The sequence below is a fragment of the Chinchilla lanigera genome, unplaced genomic scaffold (assembly GCF_000276665.1).
Source record: "Chinchilla lanigera isolate Chin_1 unplaced genomic scaffold, ChiLan1.0 scaffold00212, whole genome shotgun sequence".
NCBI classification, from domain to species: domain Eukaryota; kingdom Metazoa; phylum Chordata; class Mammalia; order Rodentia; family Chinchillidae; genus Chinchilla; species Chinchilla lanigera.
In genome coordinates, this window is record NW_004955613.1 from 205,240 (window position 1) to 231,275 (window position 26,036).

Genomic DNA, 26,036 nt, shown 5'->3' on the forward strand with positions numbered 1-26,036 from the left:
GGCAACGAGAGAAAAGTAACCAAGACACCCATGCTGAACCCTTTTATCTACAGCCTGAGGACCAGGGAGGCAAAGGGGGCCCTGAACAGAGCTATGCAGAGACTGAAAAGCATAAGAGTCTCAGAGTGGAACCCATGGAAGGTAAAGACAGTGCCTGTGTGTCTGTTGTGTCCACACCCAAGCTCTCTGAGACCAGACTTCTTTAGCAGGCACTGCAGTTTGGCAGACAAGGTTTCTACAAACCTCTCCAGTTGTCCCCAGTTCTGATTTCTACTCGGAATGAGTGAACATTTATAGTTGTTCATCTAGTAGCTGTTAAAACACAGGTGAGTCCACTCGGTGAGACACTTGTTAGCAGAACGCACTGACCCACGTCCACAAGCTTGTCCTTCTGTGCAGCCACGCCCTTCACAGTGCTGTGTTCCCTGGTTCCTATTCATTTACAGCACCCCAAACTGTGGTAAAGTGTGCTTTCCCCTTGCACCAGGCTGGGGGGAGCGGTCTGAAGGCGTGAGACAGCTCTTTCCAGAGATGAAGAAATGCCATGGTAATGTGGAGGAGTGTGTTATTCAATATTACAGGGAGAAAATATACTCAAAGGTACTACTGAGAATTCTTTTTAGAGGGACAATGTTTTTTCCCAAGTAGAGGTTCCATCTATTTCAAATGTAAGTCCTAAGAATTTAACAGGTCCACTTAACCTACTGCACATGTGTGCCTAGAGCAGAAGTAACAGTCCCTGTCACATAGCTGATAGGTGATTTCTTGTGAAAACATTTGATGCTAAGGACATTTGCGGCTAAGAATTTGGATTTGCTCCTTGGTCTTCAATTTCATTATAGTTTTATATGCCATGTCATAGAATGAAAAAGCAGCTGATATTAATCCAGAGTAATACCGCTGTTGCCTAACTCATGGATCCATGTCTCCAGTGCAACCCTGTGCTGGCAGGCACACCAGTGGTGTGGTCTACATGGTAGGTTTTCATTTCCCAGTTGCTATTTAGGAGCAGCTTTTGTTGAAAGCTCCATTATCACTCAGATGACCAAAGCATTTCCATCTTACAAATATAGTTGCTATGTATTGTCCTCATAGCTTGTTCTACAGTCATTTCTCCAGCTGGAGGATGATCCTGAGGAAATGTTTTCTTGGAAAAAAAATCACTGGACTAGAGTCAGAAGCCCTGACTGAAATGCACAGCTAAAACAAATTGTCTGAACATCAGAATTTATTTTATGCAATGTGAATTTGATGGCTAGACTATTCTTAAATCATGGCAACTTGGTCATTTTGTTGTTCTAATGAGACTTTCTCATATGGCTTAAAGTGACCTAACAAACAAAATATAAATATAGTAGTATTTTATGAGACTGCAGTAGGATTACATAAATCAACACCTACCATGTATGCTACAAAAGGATTGCATTGTTTCTGTTGAAAATAACATTGTGCTAAGTGAGATGATTTTAAGTAACATGAGATAATAGAAATTTGAATTTGTAGACTTGGTTTAGTAGAAATCAATAAAATCTGATTAAAAGACTGTGTTCTATAGAGAATCCTTTTGAGCCTGCCTCTGTTTAATTTTAATTTTACGCTCAGTACAAGCCACTTCTGATTGAAGAATTCCTGTGAAGATACAGTAATGTATCTTCTAGTGATTCTTATTTCTTGTTGCTTTTTGGCCCCTCATAATATACACAAAATATATCCACTTAATTTCTTGGGTTATAGTCTTTGGTAAAGCCTTTGTGAATTCACCTTCATTTTACCAAAGTTTACATCTGATCCTGCAGATATCTAGTTCATTCATTCTCACTTTTGGTTAGCCCAAATATTGCACTCATCTCAAAAATAGATCTTGGATTGGCTATTAATATGATATGGACATAAACACTTAAAAGAATTTTCCAAGCAAATCGGTTACTGGAACACATAGGCACAAGTAAAAGAAGACAATAGCTTGCAGTTATGGGAGGGTAGACTGAAGTCAATTTCCTGCAGATTAATTATGTGAAGCTTTCTGTTCAGGTAGTGACAGAGTAGCATCTCTCTGAATTCTAGTAAGTAGAAAAGAAGTTTTTTAGTCATGACTCAGCACTCACACACACACGAAGACAGTGCTTGGAGGTCTGAACGTGATCACAGATCTTTCAAAAGAAGCTTGGCTGTTGGAGATGAGCTGTACAGTTAAAGCAATTATATAATACAAATACATTAAGTAACGTAAGTAAATTATGCCTGAGATGTAGCTCAGCTGCACAAGCACCTGCCTGGCAAGCACAAGGTCCTGAGTTCAATTCCCAGAACAAAACAAAAAAATTAAGTAAGTAAATTAAAGGTTAACTAAACTACCATGAGTCATGCACTCCTATTCCACTAATAATTGCACCAGCCTGAGGACAGCGATCTGAGGTAATTGTCAGCTCTTTCCAAGAGTAAGAGCAAAGCAATGACAATTATGGAATACATGTCACAAGAAGAATAAAATTCAGTTTACTCATGAGAATCTTTTGCAGAAGAGTCTCCTGGTGCTATTCCTTGTTTTACTTTGTATTCCTCTAAGTTTTGCCTATTTTGTATAATTTTAGAAAAAGGTTATGCTTTCCTTAAATTTGAGATTGAGAGAAATTCTTTGAAACTGCTTTTGGTTTGTAACGTAAGGAAAAAATTAGGTTGGCTCTCAGTAAAACGTGGATATAAAAGTTTAAATATTTGTTAATGGAAACAGGCAAGAGTAGAAAAAGGCAACAAATTGAAATTACGGGAGGATGATGTCGATTGACATCAATTTCTCGAAAGATCAATTATGAGAACGTTTCCATTCAAGCAATGACAGCACAGTATTACTGTAAATCCTGATATGATTACAGTAGGAAAAGAAGTTTCTTAACTTTGGCTCAGCACCTGTATGCACTCACACACAAGTGAAGAAAAATTTTAGAGGTTTAAATACGCTGCTGGATCTTTAAACAGAGTGAGCTTGACTAGTGGAGATGCTCTATTTAGTTACATGAATTAATCTAATACAAATACATTAAATCAACTAAACAAATTAAGGTTCCACTAGTTTGTTCCTCTCTCTCTTAAAAAGTTGGTAGATGTGTGGTTTGTGTGTGTGCGTGTGGTGCGTGTAAGATATAAGCTTAATAATCACTTCTTTGCTGTGATTTTTAATCAGATAAAAATCTGTTGCATGGCTAAGTACTTAGACTCAACACAATTTTAGAACCACACTACAGTTTAGAAGTAATCCTGTCTGTCCCAAACAGGAATGATGTTTATTCAAAAAGTTTTAGATCCTTTCTGTCATTCCTTTATCATAAACTATTTTATAATTTATATTTACCAGCTTTAAAAGGTTTCACTTCAGAAATAAAAACTGTATAGCTTTACTATATGTAACTTGATGTTTTGATATATCAGCACATTGCAGAATAATTAAATCAATCTCATTAAAATGTCCCTCACCCCACATACCATTACTTTTTTTTTTTTTTTTGATTTTTCTCCGGTACCGGGAACCGAACTCACGACCTTGCGCTTGCCAGGCAGGCACTTTACCGCTGAGCTAAATCCCCAGCCCTGCATACCATTACTTTTCATGTGGCGAGACATTCGAGCTCTTCTGAGAAACTATTCAGTCTAAACTCTGTGTTTATTAATCGTAGCCACTGCAGTCCATACAGACTTCCTGAATTTTTTGATCCTGTCTGTCTGAAACTAACCAATTTCTTCCCATGTCCAACTCTTGGAAGCCACCTTTTACTCTTTACATGCAAGTGAAATCATACAGTATTGAGTATTTGGCTTATTTTAGGTAGTATAATGTTCCACAGGTTGATACATGGTGTTACAAATAGCAGAATTCATTTTTTAAAGGCTGAATTGTATTACACATTACAAATACACACACACACACTACAGCCGTGTGTGTGTGTGTGTGTGTGTGTGTGTGTGTGTGTGTAGTATATATCTATGTACATCTCCCATTTTCTCTATCCATTTACCTTTTAACTGTTTATATAACAAGGAATGTAACAAATTAAATAATATAATTTGGTACCACAAGAACAAGTTATTTTAATGCAGTAATTTCCACTTAATTTACGTGTATTATGAAGGCAAAGCCCTCACCTAGAAAGAAAAAATTGTAGTTCAGCTTCTAGTTCACTGCAGTGATACAGAAATGAAGCATCACTTCATTTCTTAGCAGGGAGCTGTGGAGACACGGTAAAGCCATGGGAGCCTGTGAAACACGGCACAAAGCTGCATTTTCGCTCCTGCCCCATTCTGTGGTCTCATCAGCTAAGCTGAGGAGAGCCCAGTGGACTTCGTGACCAGCTTGTGGGTGCAGCCCATGGCCCCGAAGTCTCCCGTTCAGGTCTCGGCGTAGGAGCTGACCTGGGGGAGCCCATTCTATCCATGCACCCCCTGACTTCTTTCCTAAATAAGCATTTCCTAAGGTCACTTTTCCTGGAAAAGGCTCCTGGAGATGACATCAAGACAGTCTGACTACAGCTGTGGAAGGTAGTCCCCAGGAATCTGCATGTTTATAAACTCCAGCGGTTGACTCGATGTGCTTTAAGGACAGGTGGATTTACTTTAGTATATTTTAAATGCATTTATGCTGAATATTCAATGATGCTAATTACATTACTACATATTAGTAAAATCAATAGAAACTACTTAGTAGTTCTAAATACATACCTTCCTTTTATATTAAAAATACTTAAAAATTATGGGCTATTCTCTAGAATAAAACCATAGCATTGTAGTTTTTAATATACAGTTGAAAATATAAAATCAGGAATTTACACACTGTTCAATAGTGAAATTGAAGGATTTTTTGAGAAGATCATCTTATTACTTGTAAATAAATTATCTGTACTTATATTAAATTTGAAATCTGTATATATTTTAAGGTAAAATTCCTCCTTTACATAGATAGTACACCATTTTTGCTCTCAGTAATTTCCATAAGCTGCAAAGAAAACTGGCTCGGTAGAAATGAGGCCAAAGCTCAAAGTTATCAGAAAGCCACAGTCTGCTGTTAATTCCCATGCTTTTCTGGTCACTGAGGTCCTTGCTTCAAGTCCTCCAGTGCTTTCTCATTGTTTAAGCCAAGGATCTTAGAAGCAGACACTGAAAATCACAGAGCTGCCCAGCTGCCCCAGAACCCGGGTTTCTCATTTATTTAGGGCGGGGTGGTAGGGGCTGAAGGAAAGCTGAGGAAATTCAAATGCTAATGCTTCTCTATTCTCCCTGAAAATGCCTTTCCTGACTTACTATCCTCATTCCTCTTTTCTACAGCCTCTGTGCGCTTCGGGAGCCCAAATCATCAGGTAATTATATTCCTGTTAAAAAGTCTTGTGTTCCACGTAGAAAGAATACTGTTTCACTTTATGTTTTAAGAATCAGCACCCAGTTGGGGTGCAAGAGGGACAGTAGCTAGATATTATTTGATTAAAGTAGTTCCACTACCTTTACTGTAAGTGTCTAATACAAAACTCTGAATGGAAGAATCTCACAAAGAAGCATCAGAAGACCAGGAAAAATGATCACCCAAGGATCCAAACATAGAGCGTCTTTCAAATGTAAAAATAAATACAAAGTACATGAGGATCAAACACTGCTCCTGCACAGAGGGACGCTTGCCGTGGTTTGGATTTCCGGTGTGCCCCCACTTCTCGTGGGTCTGGAAGACGATGGCATCCTGGGTGCTGTGCTCCTGGTGCCTCATCCGCAGGGGAGCTCAGGGGCTGAATGTGCTGCTAGGAGGGCGCTGCGCAGAGGGGCCCCGGGGAGTCACCTGTGACCTGGCAGAATGCATCTCCCTTGCAGGATCCTCCCTTCACTCTCTGCCTCCAGGCTCAGGGATGAGAACAGAGTATTCCTACCAGGCCCCTCCTCTGCTCTCCTTTATGTTGATGGTGCAGGATCAGTGTTCTGTCCCTGGGATACGAAAGTGATGAACACGACATTAAACAACACTTAAACTTGATGCAGTGACAGAGATCAATAGGACTAATATGTGGAACTAGCCTGTGGTGGGTTGACAGCTGGTGGTCAACTGGTAGCACCCAGCTGAACTGAACCAGCATGGTGCTGGGTGTGGGAGGCCCCACTGAGGACTGTTGCCAGCAGCAGAAGAGGCAGAACTGGAGAAGAAGAGAAGCTGTTGGGCACTGTTGTTTCTCTTGGAGGAGCTCGTCATGCTGGCTTTCCTGATGAACTCAGCTATTCTCATCATCGAAGGAGCTTGGGACTTGTTGTCACAGAGAATAGCTTTGGTTCACTGCAGGAGCTCTAGTCCTTACTTTAAGCATTGCTTCCTGGCTCCAGAGGGGAAGATGGTGCACTGCTCAACCCCCTGGATAACCTTGTTTTGTTGGCTTTCCTGATATGGACTCAATTGTTCTCATCATGGGAGGAGCTCAGGACCTCACTGGTGTGGTGATACTTTTTGGGAGAGCTCTGGTCTTTACTTTGTGCATTGCTTTCTGGCTCCAGTGAAGATCCCACAGCCTGCTAGCACAGACCCTTCATCCTGCTTGCATTAACTTTCTAGCTTCCACCACTGACCTTTGGGCCTTCCCAGAGCAGATCCTTGAAACAGGCTTGCATGAGACATTGTCGTGGGCTCTTGGCCTCCAGTTGGACCATTAGGGGGCATTGTTATGGACTATGGGTCTTACCTGGGCTCAGGAGGGACATTGCTGCTGGAGCCAGGCCCTCAGCTGGATTCTTCTGTTCTTAATATGTGGACAGATTTCTTGCACTCTCTTGTATATGACTCTTTGGGTAACTATCTATTATGAAATAATCTTATAAATTATGTGTCCTGTATTTGATTATTCCCTTGCAAACCCTGACTGTAACAAGGCCGTTGTTAAATGTATTCAGTGGAAATTACTGTACTCCACGCACCTTACACTTCACAGAGCAGGAGGTGTGGTGAGGTGACACAGGGCCTAGGACAAGTAGATCTTTATTCACACTGCATTTCCAGACACACAACCTCCAATGTGGCAAATCATTTTTCTCCCCTTTTTTCCTGGCCATAAGCTGATGCTAATACACCGCAGTTTTTCTGAGGTTTTGGCCAGATGGAGGTGTCCCGTGCTGTGTGTGTGGCCGCCTGCTCCTTTCTGCACCTGGAGGTCACTGTTCCCGGGACACTAAGTGACGTGCGGGTGCTGGGCCACAGCAGGGGACGCGCGTGTCATCTCCTTTTGATCCCCACTCACTTGTGGCCTTCGCTCACGGTGACGTGCTCTCTCCTCAGCACTGATCAGCGCTGTTGGTGGAATCCCTCCACTCCCTCCTCCTACTCTGCTTCCTACTTTCAGGCTCTGTCTTTACTAAGAAGAAAGGGGAACTTAAAGTTGTGAAGAAGTCAATTTTCTCCTGAGTGGGAAAATACAGAATATTAATTCACCTCAAACCCTTTATGTTTCCCAGGGAAAGTTATACTGAGTGTCGACACTGCGAAAATCGGATTTGAAGAGCTGGACAAAGAAACATTTAGCAGTTAGAGAGCCCTACCGGAAGTGCCCTGCTCTTGAGGCCTCGCGGGGGCGGGGCATGAGAGGGGCTGAGACTGAAGCCAGCTTGGCTCCTGGTCGTGCACGTGACCCAGGAGAGGAGGAAGCTCACCCGCAGTGACGCCAAGGGCACGGAGCAGGCCGTGCGATGGTGCTGATGGAGAGAGCGCGGGCAGGGGTGTCGGGAAGGGGCGGGCTTTCTGCAGCAGACAGGAAGTGGGACTCTGTGCACGCCCTGTTGTCTCCTTCGCTGCCTCGGGGAGAACCTGCAGCTCAAAAGCCCCATAAAGCCAGACTCAAATTTTTACACGCCAGTTATTTTATGTTTAATCCTACTGAGCAGATTTTGAAGTATTTACAGCCGGACTGTTTTTTATACTCCAGAAAACCGTCAACAACAGCTGCTAGTCATAGATAAGACAAAGCGTGCAGCCGTAAAAGTCACAAGTCACCGCTGTGCTTCCTGTCGCTCTGACCCTGGAGCCTCTTCACCCTTGGTGACATCGCTGGACACAGGTTCGCCTTCTGCATCCCTTTCTCCAGGGCTTCCTGCACCCCCCTCCCCTCTTTGCCAGAGCAGAGCTGCTTCTGTCTCACTGCTGCCTGCTGGTTACGTGTTTTCATTTCATCAACTCCTAAGTCCCCCAAAACTCACTGTCATAAATGATTGAGAAGTGTCCACAACAGCATAAATATTTACAAGTATCAGAGATTTCTCACTAAAGTGAAACAAAGCTAAGAAAATATTAAGTAATGAAGAGTCAGTGAAGGATTTTAATACACACATATATATATATATTCACAAAGCTGTGGATCAAACAGGGTTGTTCCATGCTAGCCAAGCTCTCTGTACCGGAGCTACATTTGTAGCTTGACCCTGATCTTTCTAATTGCTAGGAGGCTCATGGGAAATGGGCTGGTGTCACGAGCAGATGAATTCACAAAGTGCAAGTAACCCTATGGCTGGCTACATGGTCTCTCCAAAAGTTTCTCTTCAGAGCCTGTAGACCTTGTTCTATATTCTTGCATATTTTGTTCATGTGTGATACACTTGCTTAAACTGAAGTCAGGTGGTTTTCCTCTAGACTTGAAGTATGATATTCTTAACTCTTTCTTGAGAAACACTGTGGTCCCTCTCATTTATGGTCTCTTACTCTAGCTGGGCTCTCGGTATAATCTACAATGTTCTCAATGTTTCTGTTATCTCTGAAGCACCCCCAGACAGAAATTCTAGCTATTCACCATTTTCACAAAATCCGTCTGCTATAACTTCTTTGTTATTCTCAATGACTGGCTTTTTGTTTCACAGGGGAAATGATGTACAGAATGCACCAGTGAACTACTGTACAGGTAAGGATCTCTTCTCATTTTTGTACTTTTCACTTACATGAATTTCTGTGTCCATATCTTATGACACCCTTCCTGCACAACAGGTGTGTGCTTATTCTGGAATAAGTCTTCAAAGTCCTTGCTACAACATTAAATTGATTTCAGTACCCCTAATATCCTACCCTAATCATCAGCATTGCAATATTCTTAACTCATGTAAACTCAAGTTTAAAAAGTAAATAGAAAATTTCTTCACAGCAAAAGAAATGACAGAATAAATAGACAAACTACACAGTAGGAGAAAATATTTATATGCAAAACAGTCACCACAAGTAAATAACAGCAACACTAATACCATTAAAAATGGAGACTTGGCCAAAGATTTTTTTAATATAACCTCAGAAACACGGGCAAGAAAGCAAAACTAGACAAGTGGGATCATACCAAACTGAGAAGTATAGGATCAGTTTTTTTAAAAAAAAGCAATTAGCACTGTGAAGAGACAGTCTATAGATAGGGAATTTATAAACCATACATTTGATAAAGGGTTGCTAGCTAAAGCATTAACAACGGACACGATTCAATGGGGAGAAAATAGATAAGTCAATTTAGAAATGGGCAATGGGCATGAACAGACATTTCTTAAAGGAATGGCTGATAAATACAGAAAACTACTCAGGGCATTCATCATCGGGGAGATGCAAGTCCAGGCCACCATCACTGGGAGGGTGGAGAAAGAGTCCCACGCAGTGTTGGTGGGTTGTAAATTGGTGCAGTCACAACGGAAAGCAGCACGGAGCATTCTCAAGGGTTAGAAACAGACTATCATATTTTTCCTATGTCTAGTTATTTGTCTAAAAGAATTCAAATCAGGATCTCAAAGCAAAATATCTGTACTCCCATGTTGATTGAAGCATAATTTACAAGAGCCAAATTAAAGATTATATCTCTGTCATCTATCCTTTATCTATTTAGCCTGGTTTTTTTTTTTTTTTTCTGAAGGAAGTTAAATCAGCACCTTGTAAACATATCTGCAGTCTCATTCTCCTCTAGCCTTATTGGCAAGAAACTACCACACGTTCACATGGACGGCTGGTTAAAGACTGTGGTGTATGTGAGGGAGGAAGGGTTATCCAGCTTCATAAAAGTAGGAGATGCTGTCGTTGTAACAACGTAAGTGAACGTGGGAGACATTTTGCAAGTGGAATGAAGCCGGACCCAAAATGAAAAATACTTGTGGTACTCGTGATCTCTGATATGTGGTATCAGAAATAAGATGAGTGCACAGAAGTAGAGCAGGGCGCAGGCGACCAGAAGAAGGCGCGGGGCGGAGAGGGTTGGAGTACAGATACAGCAGTGCGGTGAGTGACTCTAGAGCCCTGGACCCAGCACGGGCGAGCGGGAGAGGGCCAAGGGCTCAGAGCTTCTGTCAGACAAGTGGAGAGAGTTCTGAGAGTCTTTTGCAGGATGACACGGTGACCAGAGCTAAAAATAATATACTGCACCGTTGAAAATCGCTAATAGAGGCATTAAATATTCTCACTGCAAAAAATGCAATTACTCTATGCAGGGCGAGGAATATGATAATTAGCTTAATTTAATTGTTGCTTAAGTATATGTGTATATGCCTTCGTATATACACCTCCCCACTCCCTCAGCCTCCTTCCGTCACTCCTGCTGTGCCCCTGGCCAGGTCCACATCTCATCCTCGCCCTGTGAAGCAAAGCACAGAATGAACAGAGAGCTTTTCTAACCCTGGGTGCTGATGCAGACCTTGCTGCTCTAAGTTTATGAACCCACTGGTACCTTGCTGCTTCAAAGGTCATCCTGTGTAAAATACATCAAGCGCTTCTGTGTCACTCACTGTGTATCTCTTCCTTTCTAGACATGCTGCTCCATTAAAGCAATGTCATCTTGGCCCTTTCTATCCCACTTCACCTGTGGACAATTCAGACTGCAGATTGAAACAGGGTCTGGAGATCCCTGCGGGGACGATGGGCAGACGTGCAGAGGTCTCCTGCACGCAGCTGAGTTACAGAGAAAAGGACAGGGGTTTAAACACTGCAGTGTGCAGCCTTTGACTCCCAGGCTTACAACAGCACAAAGTCCTTCAGATCTTCTTTTTCTTTTCTCTCTCTATGCAGCCATCCTTCCTTGCTCCTTTCTTGATATCTCCCTTCTTCCTTCTTTCTTCATTTCTCCCTTTTCATTGTCTTTCATTGTTTCTTAGAATTCCATTTTAAAAAGCATTAATAATAGTCTAACTTCTTAAGATAGATGTTTGGCCCGTCAGCAACCCTCCGTTTTTTATTATTACTAACAGATAATCCAGGGCAATAACCATTTTAGATATCTGATTGTTTTTTCTTTTTACATCCATTGTTTTTTACAGCTATTTAATAAGTACCAGTGTCATCCACCAGGTTTTAGGTCTACAAGTCCAGCCTCCTCACAGCATGTAAAAACGAAGAACTTTCTCTATGCACAGGGATAACGGCTCTAAAAATGCAATCAGGAATTTTGTGGTCGAAACTGAAGGTAATGTGCACTCAATCACCACGCACTAGAATTGTACAGTGAGATTTCCATCGAAAGAAAAATGAAAGTGTCTAAGGGCAAACTGCCCCCAAAGGAAGAATTTATTCTGTGATCAGTTGCTGGCAAGGGATCCTCAAGAAACTGCTTCATTGCCTCTTGCAGAACCCCACGCAGCACCAACCATGCTCAGTGAACACGCCAAGCCCTGCTCCCGCCGCTGCCTCCATTCTCGTGTGCCGGCGAAGACGCTTCCTGCCAGGTGAGGAGCTCCCGGCCTCACCCGCAGACGCCGCGCTTCCTCCGCACCGCTCTCCTGACGGCCTGCTTAAAGTCGCTGTTCCTCAAGCTGTAGATAACAGGGTTCAGCAGCGGAGTGACCACGGTGTAGAAGACAGAGATGATCTTGTTGACTTCCTGCGACAGGTGCAAGTCGGGGCGCACGTACATGGAGATCATGGTCCCGTAGTAGATGGTGACAACTGCCAGATGGGAGCCGCAGGTGGAAAAGGTCTTCGAGCGGCCCGAGGCGGACGGGATTCTCAGGATGGAGGACACGATGAAGACGTAGGACACGAGGGTCAGGAAAAAGCAAATGCACAGCACTGCGACGGAGAGGACGAGGATGGCCAGCTCTGCGCTGCGGATGCTGGAGCAGGAGAGCTGCATCAGCGGTGGGAGGTCGCAGAAGAAGTGGTTGATCCGGTTGGGCCCGCAGAAGTCCAGCCTGCAGATCATCAGGGAAGGCAGGAAGCCCGTGCCCAGGCCCGTGAGCCAGCAGAGCGCCACCAGCCTGCTGCAGACGTCTGAACTCATGAGGGAGGAGTAGTGCAGTGGGCTGCAGATGGCCAGGTAGCGGTCATAGGCCATGACGGCCAGGAGGAAGCACTCTGTGGCCCCGAAGCACACGAAGAAATACAGCTGCACCATGCAGGCGGAGAAGGAGATGGCGTGGCCCCGGGAGGCGAGGTTGGCCAGCAGGCGGGGCACGATGGTGGAGGTGTACAGGATCTCCAGCAAGGACAGCGACTTGAGGAAGGTGTACATGGGCGAGTGCAGGCGGGGGTCCTGGCTCACCGTGGCGATGATGACCACGTTCCCAGCGACGGTGAGGAAGTAGACCCACAGGAAGACGGCGAAGAGGAAGCCTTGCCATTCCAGGAGGCTCTGAAACCCCAAGAGCTGGAACTCAGCCACAGAGGACGCATTTTGGGGTCCCATTGCCTGTGGGGGGCAGAAAACACTTTTGAAAAACGTATGCAAGGCATAAAACATGTATCATTATTGATGTTTGAAACATAAGAGATTTTAAAAAATAGTTCAGGCTGTGTGTCCAGGTTATTAGAAAAATAAATGCATAATTCCACCTTTCTGTAATATGACTGCATTTTGAAATGACATGCTGAAAGTGAAGGTTAGGGCTTGGGAAGGGACAGTAAGTTCCATTTCTTGGGTTTTTTTTAAATACTGAAGTCTCCAGTTGAAAGACACAGGCAAGGGCCGGGGATGTGGCTCAGGGTTAGAGCACTTGCGGAGCACGTTCCATCCCCAGAAATGAAACAATAACATAAACAGCTACAGGGCTCTGATTAGATCTCACACATGCAAAAAAGGACAAGAAAAGAAAGCACAAAACCGTGACTATCCTTGGGGATGGATATGTTAATAAGATTGGGAATAATGATTCTGACATACACACATATCAAAATAAATTGCAAACCTTAAATACATGCAACGTTTATTTGCAGCTGTGTATCAGTAAACTGGGAAACAGAAATTAGGAAGAACAACAAGAGCTGCATAAAAATCATGCCGGCATGGAAGAAATGGCGTCTTTGTTCCTTGGCGTAGCTGGTCTGATAGAGAAGAGACACGGCCTAGTTCCCATGACTTCAGGAGAAAGTTTATTCATTCTCCATGCAAAGCTCGGTCTGTGTGTGCGTGTGCACTCACCCTGTCCTTCCCCGCCCTAGGAGAAGTCCCGGGAAGGCACCTGGACCCGTCTCCTGCACACAAGGACCCTGCGGGCCTCGCTATTTTTCTTCCTCCTGAGCACAGCTCGGTGCAGTGGCATCCACGTGCTGTCCATGAGCTGTGACACACTGAAGCTGGCGGAGCAACAGTGCTGCACTGCAAGTCACAAAACTAACTCCACCGCACAGCCCCCTGCGTCCCGGCCTCCTCGCCCTGCGGTCCCCTCCCTGACTGTCCTTCGCGAGCCCCTGCGTCCCGGCCTCCTCGCCCTGCGGTCCCCTCCCTGACTGTCCTTCGCGAGCCCCCTGCGTCCCGGCCTCCTCGCCCTGCGGTCCCCTCCCTGACTGTCCTTCGCGAGCCCCCTGCGTCCCGGCCTCCTCGCCCTGCGGTCTCCTCCCTGACTGTCCTTCACCTGCTTTCAGCAGCAGCCCTGGCTCTCTGTGCCCTGGGGGCGGCCGGTGCGCCAGAGGCTGAGGTGAGGGCTGTGCCAGGTATGGAGAGCCCCACCTGGCCGTCTGCACCACACATGGGTGTGTACACACACACACATGCACACACATGCACATATACACACACATGTGCACAAGACACAGGAAGTGCCTGCTCTACTCCCTCTTCCACCCCAGGATTTTCTCTGCCTTTGAGTCAGCAGCAAGGTGGGGTTTCGGTGCTGGTCCCTGCCGCGTGCTGGTGGGCTTCCACAGTCTCCGTCCTGGCCTGCAGGGCTCCTCCCTCCACCTATGTTCCTCTCCGCTATTCTCCTGGGCCCCGCTGACCCCAGAGCTGGCCTCCTCCCCTCTGTGAAGGAGGGGACACTGCTCCCTGGGACTCCCTGAAGGAGTCCCAGGCCCAGGCCTCCTCTCAGCTCCTGCTCCTTCATGGCTTCAGGCAGCCTCCAGCTTTCTTCATGAATCTGCTTATTTACCATCCTGGGGATGGCAAGGGGGCCTCACACGCTCCTGGGTTTAAATCCTCTCCTTGCTTTAACCCCCAAATGTATGGTCAGGTTGAAGCAAGCTCTGCATAGCCAGCTCCCCTTTTGGAAGTGCACACGGGGCTGGTTATTCAGCCTACAGATCTGCACCCTGCCAGCCCCGACTCCCTGCAGGCTCCGGTCTCTCTCGTGGGCTCAGCATCCTCCCTCTGACTCGGGCCAGAGACTCTGAAGTCAGCACTTATGCCTCTCAGACTCAATATGATATTTTCCTACAAATCAGCTGGCTTCAGCGGCCAGTGTTCCCGACTCTGATATGATCCCCGTGCAGCCCAGCATGGCCTGCTCTCTGGAAAACGCCAGGTCTCTCCCCTGCATCACCTCAGCAGGCTCCAGGCAGCTGCCCGGGAACACACGGCTTCTCAGTGAAGCAGCTCCTGGTAAATATGCAAAGCCCAGGGCAGCTTCCCAAGGGACAGTGAGCTCAGTGAGAATCGTTCTGGTAGCACAGCCCAGAGACCAGTCAGCTTGTCACCCACTAGTCATCATCTATTCCCCTACTTGGTCTTCTTTTTTGATCCCTGTTGTACTTTGCTCTTGCGCTGTGCTGAGTTTATCTCCCCACTGCTGGGTAAACCCCTGGGAACACACTCCTCACATGACGCTGTGATGTTTATGTCAAGGAAGGTGTCTTAGCACCTGTGCTTTCACTGTCAGAGGCACAGCAGAGGGTGCTTCAGGTAGACTGACCCACAGGGGAATGGATTTCTCAGAAGCAGCTTAAAGAAACGCTGAGACCTTGATGGTTTCTGGCCCCTGCTGCCCTCTCCTCCCCGCCTCCCTCTCCTCCCTGCCTCCCCAGCCTCTTCCGCTGCTCTCCCTTTCCTCCTCTGTGTGGACACTGCTCCCTGCGGATCCTGCCTTCCACCCAGGACTTGCCTTCTTGTCACACACTGGCTCCTTTCCTTGGAACGCTGTCCCTGCAGTCTAGGGGCTGGTTTGTCTCCTGCGTCTGTTTGTCCAGATGGTGCTTGTCCCATGATGCCTGGATGGGCCGTTCCACCGCGGTTCCCATATCCCAGGCTCAGGGAGGGTGAAGTGCGCTGTGCAGTCTGGAAGATTTCTTGAGACATAGCTGGACTCACAAGTTCTCTTCATAAATTGATGCCATCCGGGACAATGGCCTGTTCGTTCTTGGCTTGACTTTCTCTCAATTTTATAATTACATGGGCCTGGGACTCAACTCAGGATGACAATGAATGTGCTTGTGTTATGCCTTTGACTACTCAAGAACTCTGCTTTAATTACTTTTCTGTTGTTACAGTTTTATATCCTGGAAAATATAGGCAAAGTCATCAACTGTTCCCAAGTAGTGAACTCAAAGCCCAAGTTTACGTTGATAATGAGGAATAATTTACAGGGGCCAGTGTAATTTTAGAATCCAACCATCACAACCAGAACAAGTAAACACAACTCTGTGTGCCTGTCTGACACCTAAACACATACCATCCCGGCTTCCTCCTGAGAGGGGCCGCTGGAGTCTGCACAAACCCCAAACTCCTGTCTGCTCCGCCAGCATCCAGAGAGCCGAGCTCTGTGCAGCGGTGACCTTGGGGCTGCGCCATCGCTGGCTGGTGTCGGACCTGTGAAGCAGATTCTCTACTTAATCACCGGGGGTTCCCTGGGGACCTGGCCCTTTGAGACTGAGGTTCCCTAGATACTTTGCAATGACTCGGGATATGAAATCAGCTTTCTGATGTCAGACTCTGCCCACTGAGGCTTACATGTTGTGAAACACTTGGATACGATTCTCGCATTCCTTTTGAAATGGATTCCTGCTTATTGAACTGAGGACAGGTCATAATAATGGTCAGGTAAAAACTCAATCAAACTGTGATAGAAATTTTTAAAATCACCTAATAGTATGATATACTATATTAGGACAAAATATGATCATCTAACCCACCACAGAGTTCAGTAATTAAACTCAGTCAGCCCTGACTGGCTACATCAGCTGCAAACTAGACATAGCCTGACCCAGCTCAGTCTGACCGCATTTGGCCACACACCCTCATACACTCTAGCCACAAACATATCCTGTTTACTCACTTATTTCAAGGACTTTCTACCTAGTAACAAGAGATGACCAACACTACCCAACAGAAGTCTAGTACACTTTCAAGCTTCTGTACTTCTTGCTTGCAAAACCTATATAAGCCAGTCCCAAAACCAGCTCAGGGTTGACTCCTTGGGAGTGATCCCCAACAACCTGCTGTTGTAATAAAGTTGGTTGCCTTCCTACTCCTTGGTGCAGAGGATACCAGTTTCTGTAACAAAACAAAGGGATTTTCTTTAATCCCAGCCAGCAGGCCATTAGTGAGGGCACTATTCTCATTTGTGCGACAGGTATGTTTTGCAGAATGGCATCTCACCACTGTGACTTAGTTACAGAGGAGGCTAAGTACACACATATATGTGCAAAATAATTCATTAACCTTATTAGAGAAAGCCACATCAAAGCTCCTTCTAATGCAAATGTCTCAATGTAATCAAAAATAAGCAGTCCATGAGTTGGCCTGAGAAACTGTGCTAGAGTTTTAGAAGATGAGTTGGAGAAATTCTTTGCAACACATTTTTAATACAGAAGAATTTTTTTTAAATTCTAAATTTAGGAAAATAATTAATAACAACTACCGTATTAATACTTCTAGTTAAAATAAATGTACATTTTTAGTGTAAAATAGAATACTTTTAGAAATTTTATTTTTTATTATATATACATTGGTTGCACAAATCAATGGGTTTAACTATGGCATTTCCATACATACGTGTATCATGCTTTGACCATATCCCCTCTCCCCTCTGCCTTTTCTTTTACATTTATTATCAGTGTGCGTTAGTGATACATGGTGACTACATCCTTGGGGACGCACATGCCACGTCTGCATGACCTTCACTCGACTGCTCCTCTCCTCCCAGCCTCTTCCCCCTTTCTTAGATCCCTATCCCATCACCAGTCTGCCTGTGTTTCTTAGTATATCTCTTATATTTTGCTATTTAGCTTGATGTGTTTTGAATCTCTCATATGCAGGAAGTCATGAATATTTAGCCTTCTGTGTCTGACTGACCTCACTCAGTATTATGCTCTCAGCATGCATCCATTTTCCTACAGATGACTCAGATTTGCCCTTGTTGTGGCAGACTAGTGCTCCACTATGAAAAGACATTTTCTTTGCCCATCCACCTGCTGATGGACACGTCGGCAGCTTCCGTGCTTTAGCTGCTGTGAACTGTGCTGCTACAAACATGGGGATGCACGGCTCACCGTGGCCTGAGGATCTCAGCTCTTTGGGGAAGATAGCTAGAAGGCGAGTAGCTGGCTCGAATGCAAATCCTAGCTTTAGTTTTCTGAGGACTCTTCACCCTGCTTTCCTGAGCAGCTGTGAGGGTTTGCATCCCACAAGTGGTGTCCTCCTGTGCTTCCTCACAGTCCTTCCCCCACCCCAGGCCCTTCCTCTCCTCTCCTCCACTGAAGGAACATATTAAAAGCTTGAATATCCTCCTCCTTCACTCCTTTCCTCTTAGCTAATAGTCCCTCATCCACTAAGAGAAAATAGTGAAGGTTTGAACAAATAATTAACAAAAAAGAAGTCTGTACTGTTCTGGTTTTAATCGTCCTACATTCAACAAATAAGCATGTAGCATGTGAGGTGATTGGGACTGTTCCTCCCCATGGCCTTGGTTTCTCACCAGCGGGAGGTTTCGGAGACCGCACCAAGATGCTGGTTCACCCTGAGAAATGCCGGCCATTCCCATGTGCACTGCGCTTCATGTCACAGATTGAGAACCTCACCATGGGCTTCCCATTTGCAACGTTGTAAACTTATGTTCGATGTGATCTATTGAATAATAATGAAGAGTTGTGCAAATAAATATAAATATCTATGATGTATATTTCAACAAGTCAACTTGTTTATTGATATATGCAAATATTCAAATTTAACCTCGGAGTAATATTTCAAAATTGTTTTTCTACATTCACTAGGAAATTTTTTAAAATTTTCCTTACATTTTTATGATTAATTAACTAATCAGTGTATGGAGAAACTTTAGATCAAATAATCATTTGTCATCATGATATGATGTGAATAGCCCATTTAGGGGTGGCTGTAAAGGTGATTAAGGCTGCTAGAAATAATTGATACTTAAGAGCAGCACAAAGATGCTATAGCAATGTTACAGCAGTTTAATAAAAACAAACTCTGGTAACATAAAATAATTGTGAGGTCATTGTAACAGCACAGCCAACACTTTCTGAGCCTGTTCTTTGCTGTGTCCACAGTGCTGAGCGCTTGACACAGGTGACCTGCTTGACCTTCAGGACAGGCCCTCAGCTGAGTTCAGCTTGAGAGACAAAGCCTAGGTGCAGAGAGCACTGCAGGGTGGGTGTTGGCAGTCCCCAGACGTCTGGATGGAAATCCCTGGTCCCCCGCCTGTGCTGAAGGCTGGACAGAGGCACAGTGGAAGTTAGTCACGAGGGCTGTGCCTGGGAAGGGGACTTCGGGACCCACATCTCTCATTTCCTCTGTGCTTCCCAGGGACTGAGACTGGAGCAGGTCTCCTTCACCACTGTGATGTCTGGTGTGGCTCAGGCCCAAAGTGACAGAGCCAAGATCCCATGGACTGAATCCTCTGAAACTATAAGCCACATTTATCACTCAGGTGTGTTGCAACAGGAACACTATTGCCCACTAACACAGTAAGTGATCAAGAAATTGCTCCAGGCCATGCAGCTCGAGTTCACTTAGTGCCCTAGGTTCCATCTGAGAACCTGGACAAAGAGGCCCTGTGTGTACACACAGCTCTGTTCTCTGCTTCTCCATCTGTAGAAACTGAGGTAACACTGCTGCTTCACCAAATATCCCTGTTCATAGCATAACAGAGGTACAGCAATTGTTTGCTCCTACCAGGAAAATCTCACCCTGTGAAGACCTGGGCAGCACTGACATCAGCTGCAGGCTCAGCAATGCTGCCCTCACTTTTGAGGTCTGTGATTGTGAAGTCCTAGATCGCTGGTTTCTAGTAAATGGTGCAGTGTGAGCTTTAGCACTATGCCAAGTTAAAAAACCAAGTAGAGGCATTTCATCTGATCTACAGGAAACAAGTGAAGATAAGCACAGATCATTTTCAAACAGGAAATCAATTGTTTTACAAGAGTAATTAAAATTGTTTTTCCAATAAAATAACGTTACATTTGGGGCTGTTAGGGATATATTATTTGGGCTCAGTAAAAGAAAAGATGCTCTGAAATTCAGGTTGGATGCCTTTTGGGAAGAGAATAATTTAATATAGAAAGGAGTAGTGGTTTGATAGGGGAGGTTACTATCCAGGGGGTTTCTGAAATTTAATCTATGATTTCACAGACCAAAGTTACTTGAAGCTACAAGTTGTCAGTAAAATCTACACTCAGCTTTGCCAGTCTATGCATTTCCTCTGCACAGGGACAAAGAGAAGAGGGTGCTCCAAAGACAGCAATCAAGCTTCACTTCCAGAGAGCTGCTGCCTCACTCAGAGCCCCTCACCCCACTGCTACCTATGGTGAGACTTGCTGTAGGGTGGTGTATTGGTTTGGGGGATATTTTGCCAGGGGAAGAATATAATACAGGACACATATTTTATATGATTATTTATAATAGTCACCCAAAGAATGATATACAAGAGAGTACAGGAAATCTGTCCACACACTATAAATCAGGAATCCAGCTGAGGCCTGGATCCTGCAATAATGTCCTGCGTGAGTCCAGCTGAAGACCTAGAGCCCATAACAATGCCTCCCACGAGTCCAACTGGAGGCCTAGAGCCCATGACAACATCTCACACAGGCCTGTTTCATGGACCTGCACTGGGAAGGCCCAAAGGTCAGTGGTAGCATCTAGGAAGTCTGTGCCAGTGGGATGAAGGATCTGTGCTAGCAGGATGAGGGATCTGTGCCAGCAGGCTGAGGGGCCTGCACTGCAGCCGGGAAGCAAGGCCCAAAGTAAGAGCCAGAGCTCCTCCGGAAGTTACCACAGCCGTCCTCAGCAGCAGAGGTCTTGAGCTTTTCTGGTGATGAAGATGGCGGAGTTCCCATCAGGAAAGCCAACGCAGCATGCTTCTTCAGGAGACTGAGCTATTCACTATTTTCCCCTCCAGAGCCAGGAAGCGATGCTCAAAGTGAGGACCAGAGCTCCCCCAAAGTGAACCAAACCATTCTCAGTACCAGTGAGGTCCTGAGCTCCTCAGAGGACGAAAACAGCCAAGTTCATCAGGAAAGCCAGCATAAGGAGCTCCTCCAAGAGAATCAACAGCTCCCAACAGCCCCTCAGTTCCCAACAGTCTTTTTTCTTCTCCAGTTCTGCCTCTTATGCTGCTGGCAACAATTCCCAGGTGGGCCTCCCACACCCAGCACCACGCTTACTCAGTTCAGCTGGGGGTTATAAGTTGCCCACCAGTTATCAATCCACTACAGGTGCCTACAATGAGAAGTCCCAGAAATCTAAGCCCAGCAATCAAAATTTTTGACAAGATTATCTTCACAGATATTTATTTTAACTTTTTAAGTCACCAACGGGGTAACGCAAACCCCAGGTCTCGGTTCTTACCACGCTGTCCCTGTGTTTACATGCGTTGTTACGTATGACGCTGTCCTGCGGAGTACCCGCCAGCCTTGTGCTTTGTGGGGTGTGTTCATGTCCTGGGACAAACTTGGGCAAGGCGGCTTGTGTTTTAGAACCGTTATCTGCAATCCAGGAACTGAATAAAGGTGGTGAACTAATCAAAACAGAAGAAAAATGTCCGATCCAGGAATCAATGATTATTGTTTTCAAGGTGGCCGCACTTGTAATTAGCAGGTACTGGTATGATCTTTAAACCACCTGACACATAATTAGAGCGAAAGCCTCATATCTGAATATTCCCATGTTGAACTCACACTGGAGAACAAAAGCACAGAACAATTAGCTCTGCAGATAACTGAACACAGTGTGTCCCTAAGAGTTCTCACTTCCTTCCCCTTCCCTCAGGTACATTATGGGACTGGGAGGCCAGGGATCTGGATGAGCACATATTGGGTAGATATCAGAACCCACACATCCCAGTCAGGATTCCCCACACAACCCTTACAAAAGGACCGAGTTCACCGTGGAAGTGCTAGGCAGACAGGCCTGCATAACACACAGGGTCAGTGCAGGGCCCTCAGAGCACAGGGGGTTGAAGGTGCATCTGTTTCAGCTTCAAAGTCATGTTCTTTTCTTGGTCACTGCTATCAGGACAATCATAGCCACTGTGGGTGCTGGAGGAATCAGGCTCAGAGGCTGCTGAAGGAAATGAACTAATGTCAGTTATACAAATATTAAGGTCTCTGATTGGGTTGGGTCATTCAGGAGCTAGTAAGAGAGGCAAAGGAGGAGTCCCATCCCTGCCTGGAAGATGAACGTCTACGTATGTAGAAAACCCCCTGCACCTCTTTCCTGCACATTTCACGTAGAACACAAGTGGTGCTGGACACAGAGTGGAGATGCTGCACCCCAGCTCACTGGAGAATCGGTGGGGCACGGAGAGACCTGATCTGTTTACAGACGGAACAACATGACCTTCCTCTGAAGTTGGCAGTAAAATCCTGCAGCTTTGGGATCCCACCCACCCTCTCTCCAGACACGTGTCTAGAGCCCCCGTCCTGTGATAATGGTGAAAGTCTGCCCTTGATGTTCTTTTCCTACCAGTAGAAAGCAAATTTTTGGACATAGCATGCAAAACAAGCTGTTCTCTGGTCTTCCCAGGTCACCACTTAACAAGGAGCAACTTCAGAATACTCCTGGATCCAGAACACCAGCCTGGAGAACTGCTCATCCTCCGCTGGGCTTCGCAGCGGGAACCGAGCTCTCCTGCCAGAGCTGCAGGATGAGGCGCAGACCCCAGGCCTCCTGAGCGCGGAATCCAGAGCATGCCCCCTCCACACCCTCAGGCGCAGCCTCATCACCCTCATCACATAGGGCGTCCCCCCTAATCCTTGCGTCTGACCATCGTGTCCCTTCTGGGCAGTGATCCTGAGCAGCCCTTGCTCTGCACAGGTTCAGAGTGAGAGGACTTTGGAACAACAATATTAGTAGAAAGCATTCTTCTCCCTGAATTAGTCAAAATATGTACAGCAATAATGTGACTCACTCTCTAGCTTAACACCATTTTAAAAAAAATAAGATACGCTGTGTACACGGACCAGCTCTCCACAGTGAGTGTGAGCATTTTGTGCTGCAAACGTGTACTAAGGAAAATAAAAAATAAAGTAATAAAGAGATGTATTAAGGGCTAAAAAATTTTAAAAAAGCATGGTCAAATTCAGAGACAGAAGTCGATGGTGCGTGCCAAGATGGGGTGAAGTCCTTACATGTTGTACATCGGCCAACTACCAACAAAGCTAAGCATCACGCACCGCACGCGTGTACCAGAAAAAGTAAAGACATTAACGACTTTTTCTGGCACAGAGTTTAGTTTCATAAGAAGAGCCCTGTCGGGTTCCGTAACAGTGCACATTTGCTGTGTGACACTCAGTGATTAAGACTGGCACTTTCTGTCATGTGTCTGTTACCACCACAATCGAGGGGGTGGAAATGCAGGGTGGCACTGGGTGGATCCCAGGAAAGCAGACCACAGAGGCGCTCCTGATAAACCCCAGCAGGAGGACTCCCTGAGTCACGGCTGTGCTTTCGGGGCTCTGCGCCCTGGGCTGAGCCGGGCTGTGGGGTGGGAGACTGCTGGACCCTAGGTTCAGGCAGGACATGGCCAGGACCCTTGGCAAATAGGCCCCCAGGAGAGGGTAAACACTGAGGGCCAGGGGACAGAGTCAGGAGCCCAGGCCAGGAGGCCTGGTGGGTGGGTTGGGGGCGGTGGTCAGGATGCCGGTATACGTGTACACCAATTCCCCAAGATGAATGTCATTATTGTGGCATAAACGGATACTGATAAAAGATTTTTCCGAGAGCAAGAAAAAAAGCACGAGCTGAGCAGTGCTTGGATGCGCTGGATTGTACACGTCAGTAAGTCCCCAGGAAGTCAGAGAGGGCAGGACTGGAAGGAAGGCTGCCGGAGGAGGTGGGGGAGGGCGAGGTGAAAGCTCGGGGTCCGCACACCCCACGACTGCGTCAGAGCACTGAGCTCCGCTCGGGAATAAGGACAGCAGTGTGTCAGGCTGAGGTTGGGTCAGCAGAAAGACTTCTTCTTCTCACCCTAAGAGAGAAGCCAGGAAGCATTCGAATTTAAATAAGAGATCGTCTGGGGACACTGAGGAGCATCGGTGAGCCCAGCGCTGTCCAGTTATCACACACACCAGCTCGGTCCATGAGGAGGGAGGACTGCGGTAACAGGGTCGTGCATTTGAAGGACAGCGCTACTGTCATCTGTGCCGGTCTTCTGGGGTCAGAGAGCAGACAGCTGTCCCCCAGCGACTCCAAACCCAGAGGTGACCACACTCCTGCAGCCCCACACCGGTGCCGCGGGCACCAGGAAGTCGGGTTCTCCTGAGCCGTCTCCTTGTCTGTAGATCTGAGCAAATGTATTTCTCAACACATTACTCTATGTGGAATACAAGTGCTGGAGCCGGCAGTGAGCTGGGTAGGAGAGGGGCAGGGAGATCACGCAGCCGGGTGGAGGGAGGAGGCCCTGCTGGCAACGTGGCCCCAACACCGAGCGGGGTCCCATGCCTCCCCCCTTGGTTACCTGGGTCTGGGCCAAAGCACACACAGTACTGAGGGGCCTTAGGCCCCAGGGTGGCGCTCTGGACCCTGCTTGACCAAATGAAGCTTCAAGTACTGTTTACTGAGTGTCCCTAAGTGCTGGTCTCTCTACACAGTCCTGAGGGTGCAGCAGTGAGCAGCATAGGAACACACACACACAGACTCTCACACTCATACACTCACACAGGCACTCACACACACACTCACACAGACACACACTCACACACACACTCACCGTCCTAGTGCGGCTCATGTTTGACAGCCCTTCTTCCATTCCCTTCGCATTTCCTCTCCTTTTTCCTTCAGTTCTGCAGATTCACCCTGTGCTAGGCCCGCTGCTACACAGAGGTGCCCAGTGGTCCCTTCACCCTCCCTCAGCCCTGCACGGGTGTCACCAAGGCCGTGCACCGTCCTCAGCCTCTGCGCAGGAGGTGCAGCCCTCATCTGCGGCGGGGGGCCTGTCCCTGCAGCCAGATGCGTGAATAGGGTGGGTGCGCACAGCGTCCTGTCTGCGAGCTGCCTCTCCCGTGGATGTGCTCGGCAGTGACACCCACTGGACATATTCTTAATCACACTTTGCGAAGACCCTCGGGAAAGGGATTTCGAGCTGCTCCAGGAAGCGGCGAGGACGATGGGACGAGTGTGCTCAGGTGACGGGGAGAACTCTGCAGGATGCGCGGCGGCGTCTTTTGTTCACTGTACGTTTGATCGCCCTTTGCGTGCTTTCCCATCGTGGTGCCTTCTGCACCCGGAGCTGCGGTTGTGAGACGCACAGACGCCCGGGTCCGCCGGGCACCAACTGACCTGCGCGCTAGCTCCCATCGCGCCTGCTCCGCACGGGGACATTGCTTTGGTCGGGGCGGGCGGCCCCCGAATTCTCTATTTCTGGGTGCATGCAGGATGCCAGGGCTCATCCTGGCCACGCCCCTTGGGGCGCCACCGCTGTCAGGGCACTTGCCCTGTCTCAGCCTCCCCTGTCCCAACTGCATGGCGGTGCTCCTGGGTCCCGCGGGGAGACTGCTTAGCTCAGTCCTGACATGCACGGTGACTGCAGTGACACTGCTCTGGGACTCACACCCGGGCTCCGTCCTGCTCCTGAGAGACTCAGCGTGGACAGACCCAGCAGCTCTGTGGGGGTCAAGTAGTTCCCCGCACTACACTTCAGGAAGCTGCAAAATGGTGCTCACTTCAGCTCTGGCCTTTAAGGTTTCTGAGGCGAGAATTAAACTGGAAGCCAGGTGTGCGGTACAGACCTGCCATTCCAGCACTCCGGGAGGCTGAAGCAGGAGGGTCACAAGTCAGCGCCCAGCCAGGGTAACTTGGCAGTTTAGGGAAACTGTCTCGGAAAACAATGGCTGAGATGTTGCTCCCTGCAAATGCCGGGCTTCAACTCCAGTACCGCAAAGAAAAAAGGAACGATCAACTTAAATAGCTGTTCATGTCACGCTGACGGAGACGCTGAGGGGTACTAAAACGCGCAACACTGTTCTCAGAAAGCTGAAGTCAGAGGCGAGGGCCCTGCGCCCAGGCTGAGGACCAGGCCCTCCCGTCAGTCAGTGACTTGCAGAGCCGCACCCTCAGCCTGCGCCGGCAGATAAGCAGCGCCAGCCGAGCCGGCCGCGCCCAGGGCCGTCCTGTGGGCACACAGCAGCGAGTTCGCCGCCGCCGCTCACCCCGTCACTGGGTCACCCGGTCACCCGGACACGCGGTCACCCTGGTCATCCGGACACCTGGACACCCGGTCACCCTGGTCATCCTGACACCTGGACCCCCGGCCACCCAGGTCACCCGGACACCCGGACACCCGGTCGCCCGTCCATGGCGTCAGGCCCGGGCGCGCGGCTGCAGGAGGACGCGCGCTGCGCCGTGTGCCTGGACCTGCTGCGCGCGCCGGTGAGCGTGGACTGCGGACACAGCTTCTGCGCCGCCTGCGTGCACGCGCTGCTGGAC

General features: G+C 47.3%; 2 protein-coding genes and 1 long non-coding RNA gene across 5 annotated transcripts in view; 2 read left to right on the plus strand and 1 right to left on the minus strand.

Annotated features, from left to right (window-relative positions):
• Positions 1–7,713: 7,713 nt before the first annotated feature.
• LOC102025746 lies at positions 7,714–11,353 on the plus strand. The gene is made up of 3 exons (XR_001232581.1): positions 7,714–8,063; positions 8,857–8,897; positions 11,269–11,353. It is a non-coding gene; the product is annotated as an uncharacterized LOC102025746 (long non-coding RNA).
• The window catches only part of LOC102025421 (olfactory receptor 11L1-like), an 18,910-nt gene continuing 2,730 nt past the window's right edge, over positions 9,857–26,036 (minus strand). The window contains exon 2 of one of the 2 annotated variants that reach the window (XM_005414967.2): positions 9,857–12,635. In XM_005414967.2, coding sequence (XP_005415024.1) covers positions 11,691–12,632 — 942 coding nt within the window. In that variant the 5' untranslated portion in view covers positions 12,633–12,635 and the 3' untranslated portion in view covers positions 9,857–11,690. Of the gene's footprint in view, positions 12,636–20,755; positions 21,675–26,036 lie in introns of those variants that run through there. The other variant, XR_001232580.1, reaches the window with a different exon arrangement.
• Positions 24,328–26,036, plus strand: part of Trim58 (tripartite motif containing 58) — a gene marked incomplete in the record, with an annotated part of 13,453 nt that continues 11,744 nt past the window's right edge. For both annotated transcript variants that reach the window (XM_013510135.1, XM_013510136.1), the window contains 1 exon segment: positions 24,328–26,036. In XM_013510135.1, coding sequence (XP_013365589.1) covers positions 25,905–26,036 — 132 coding nt within the window.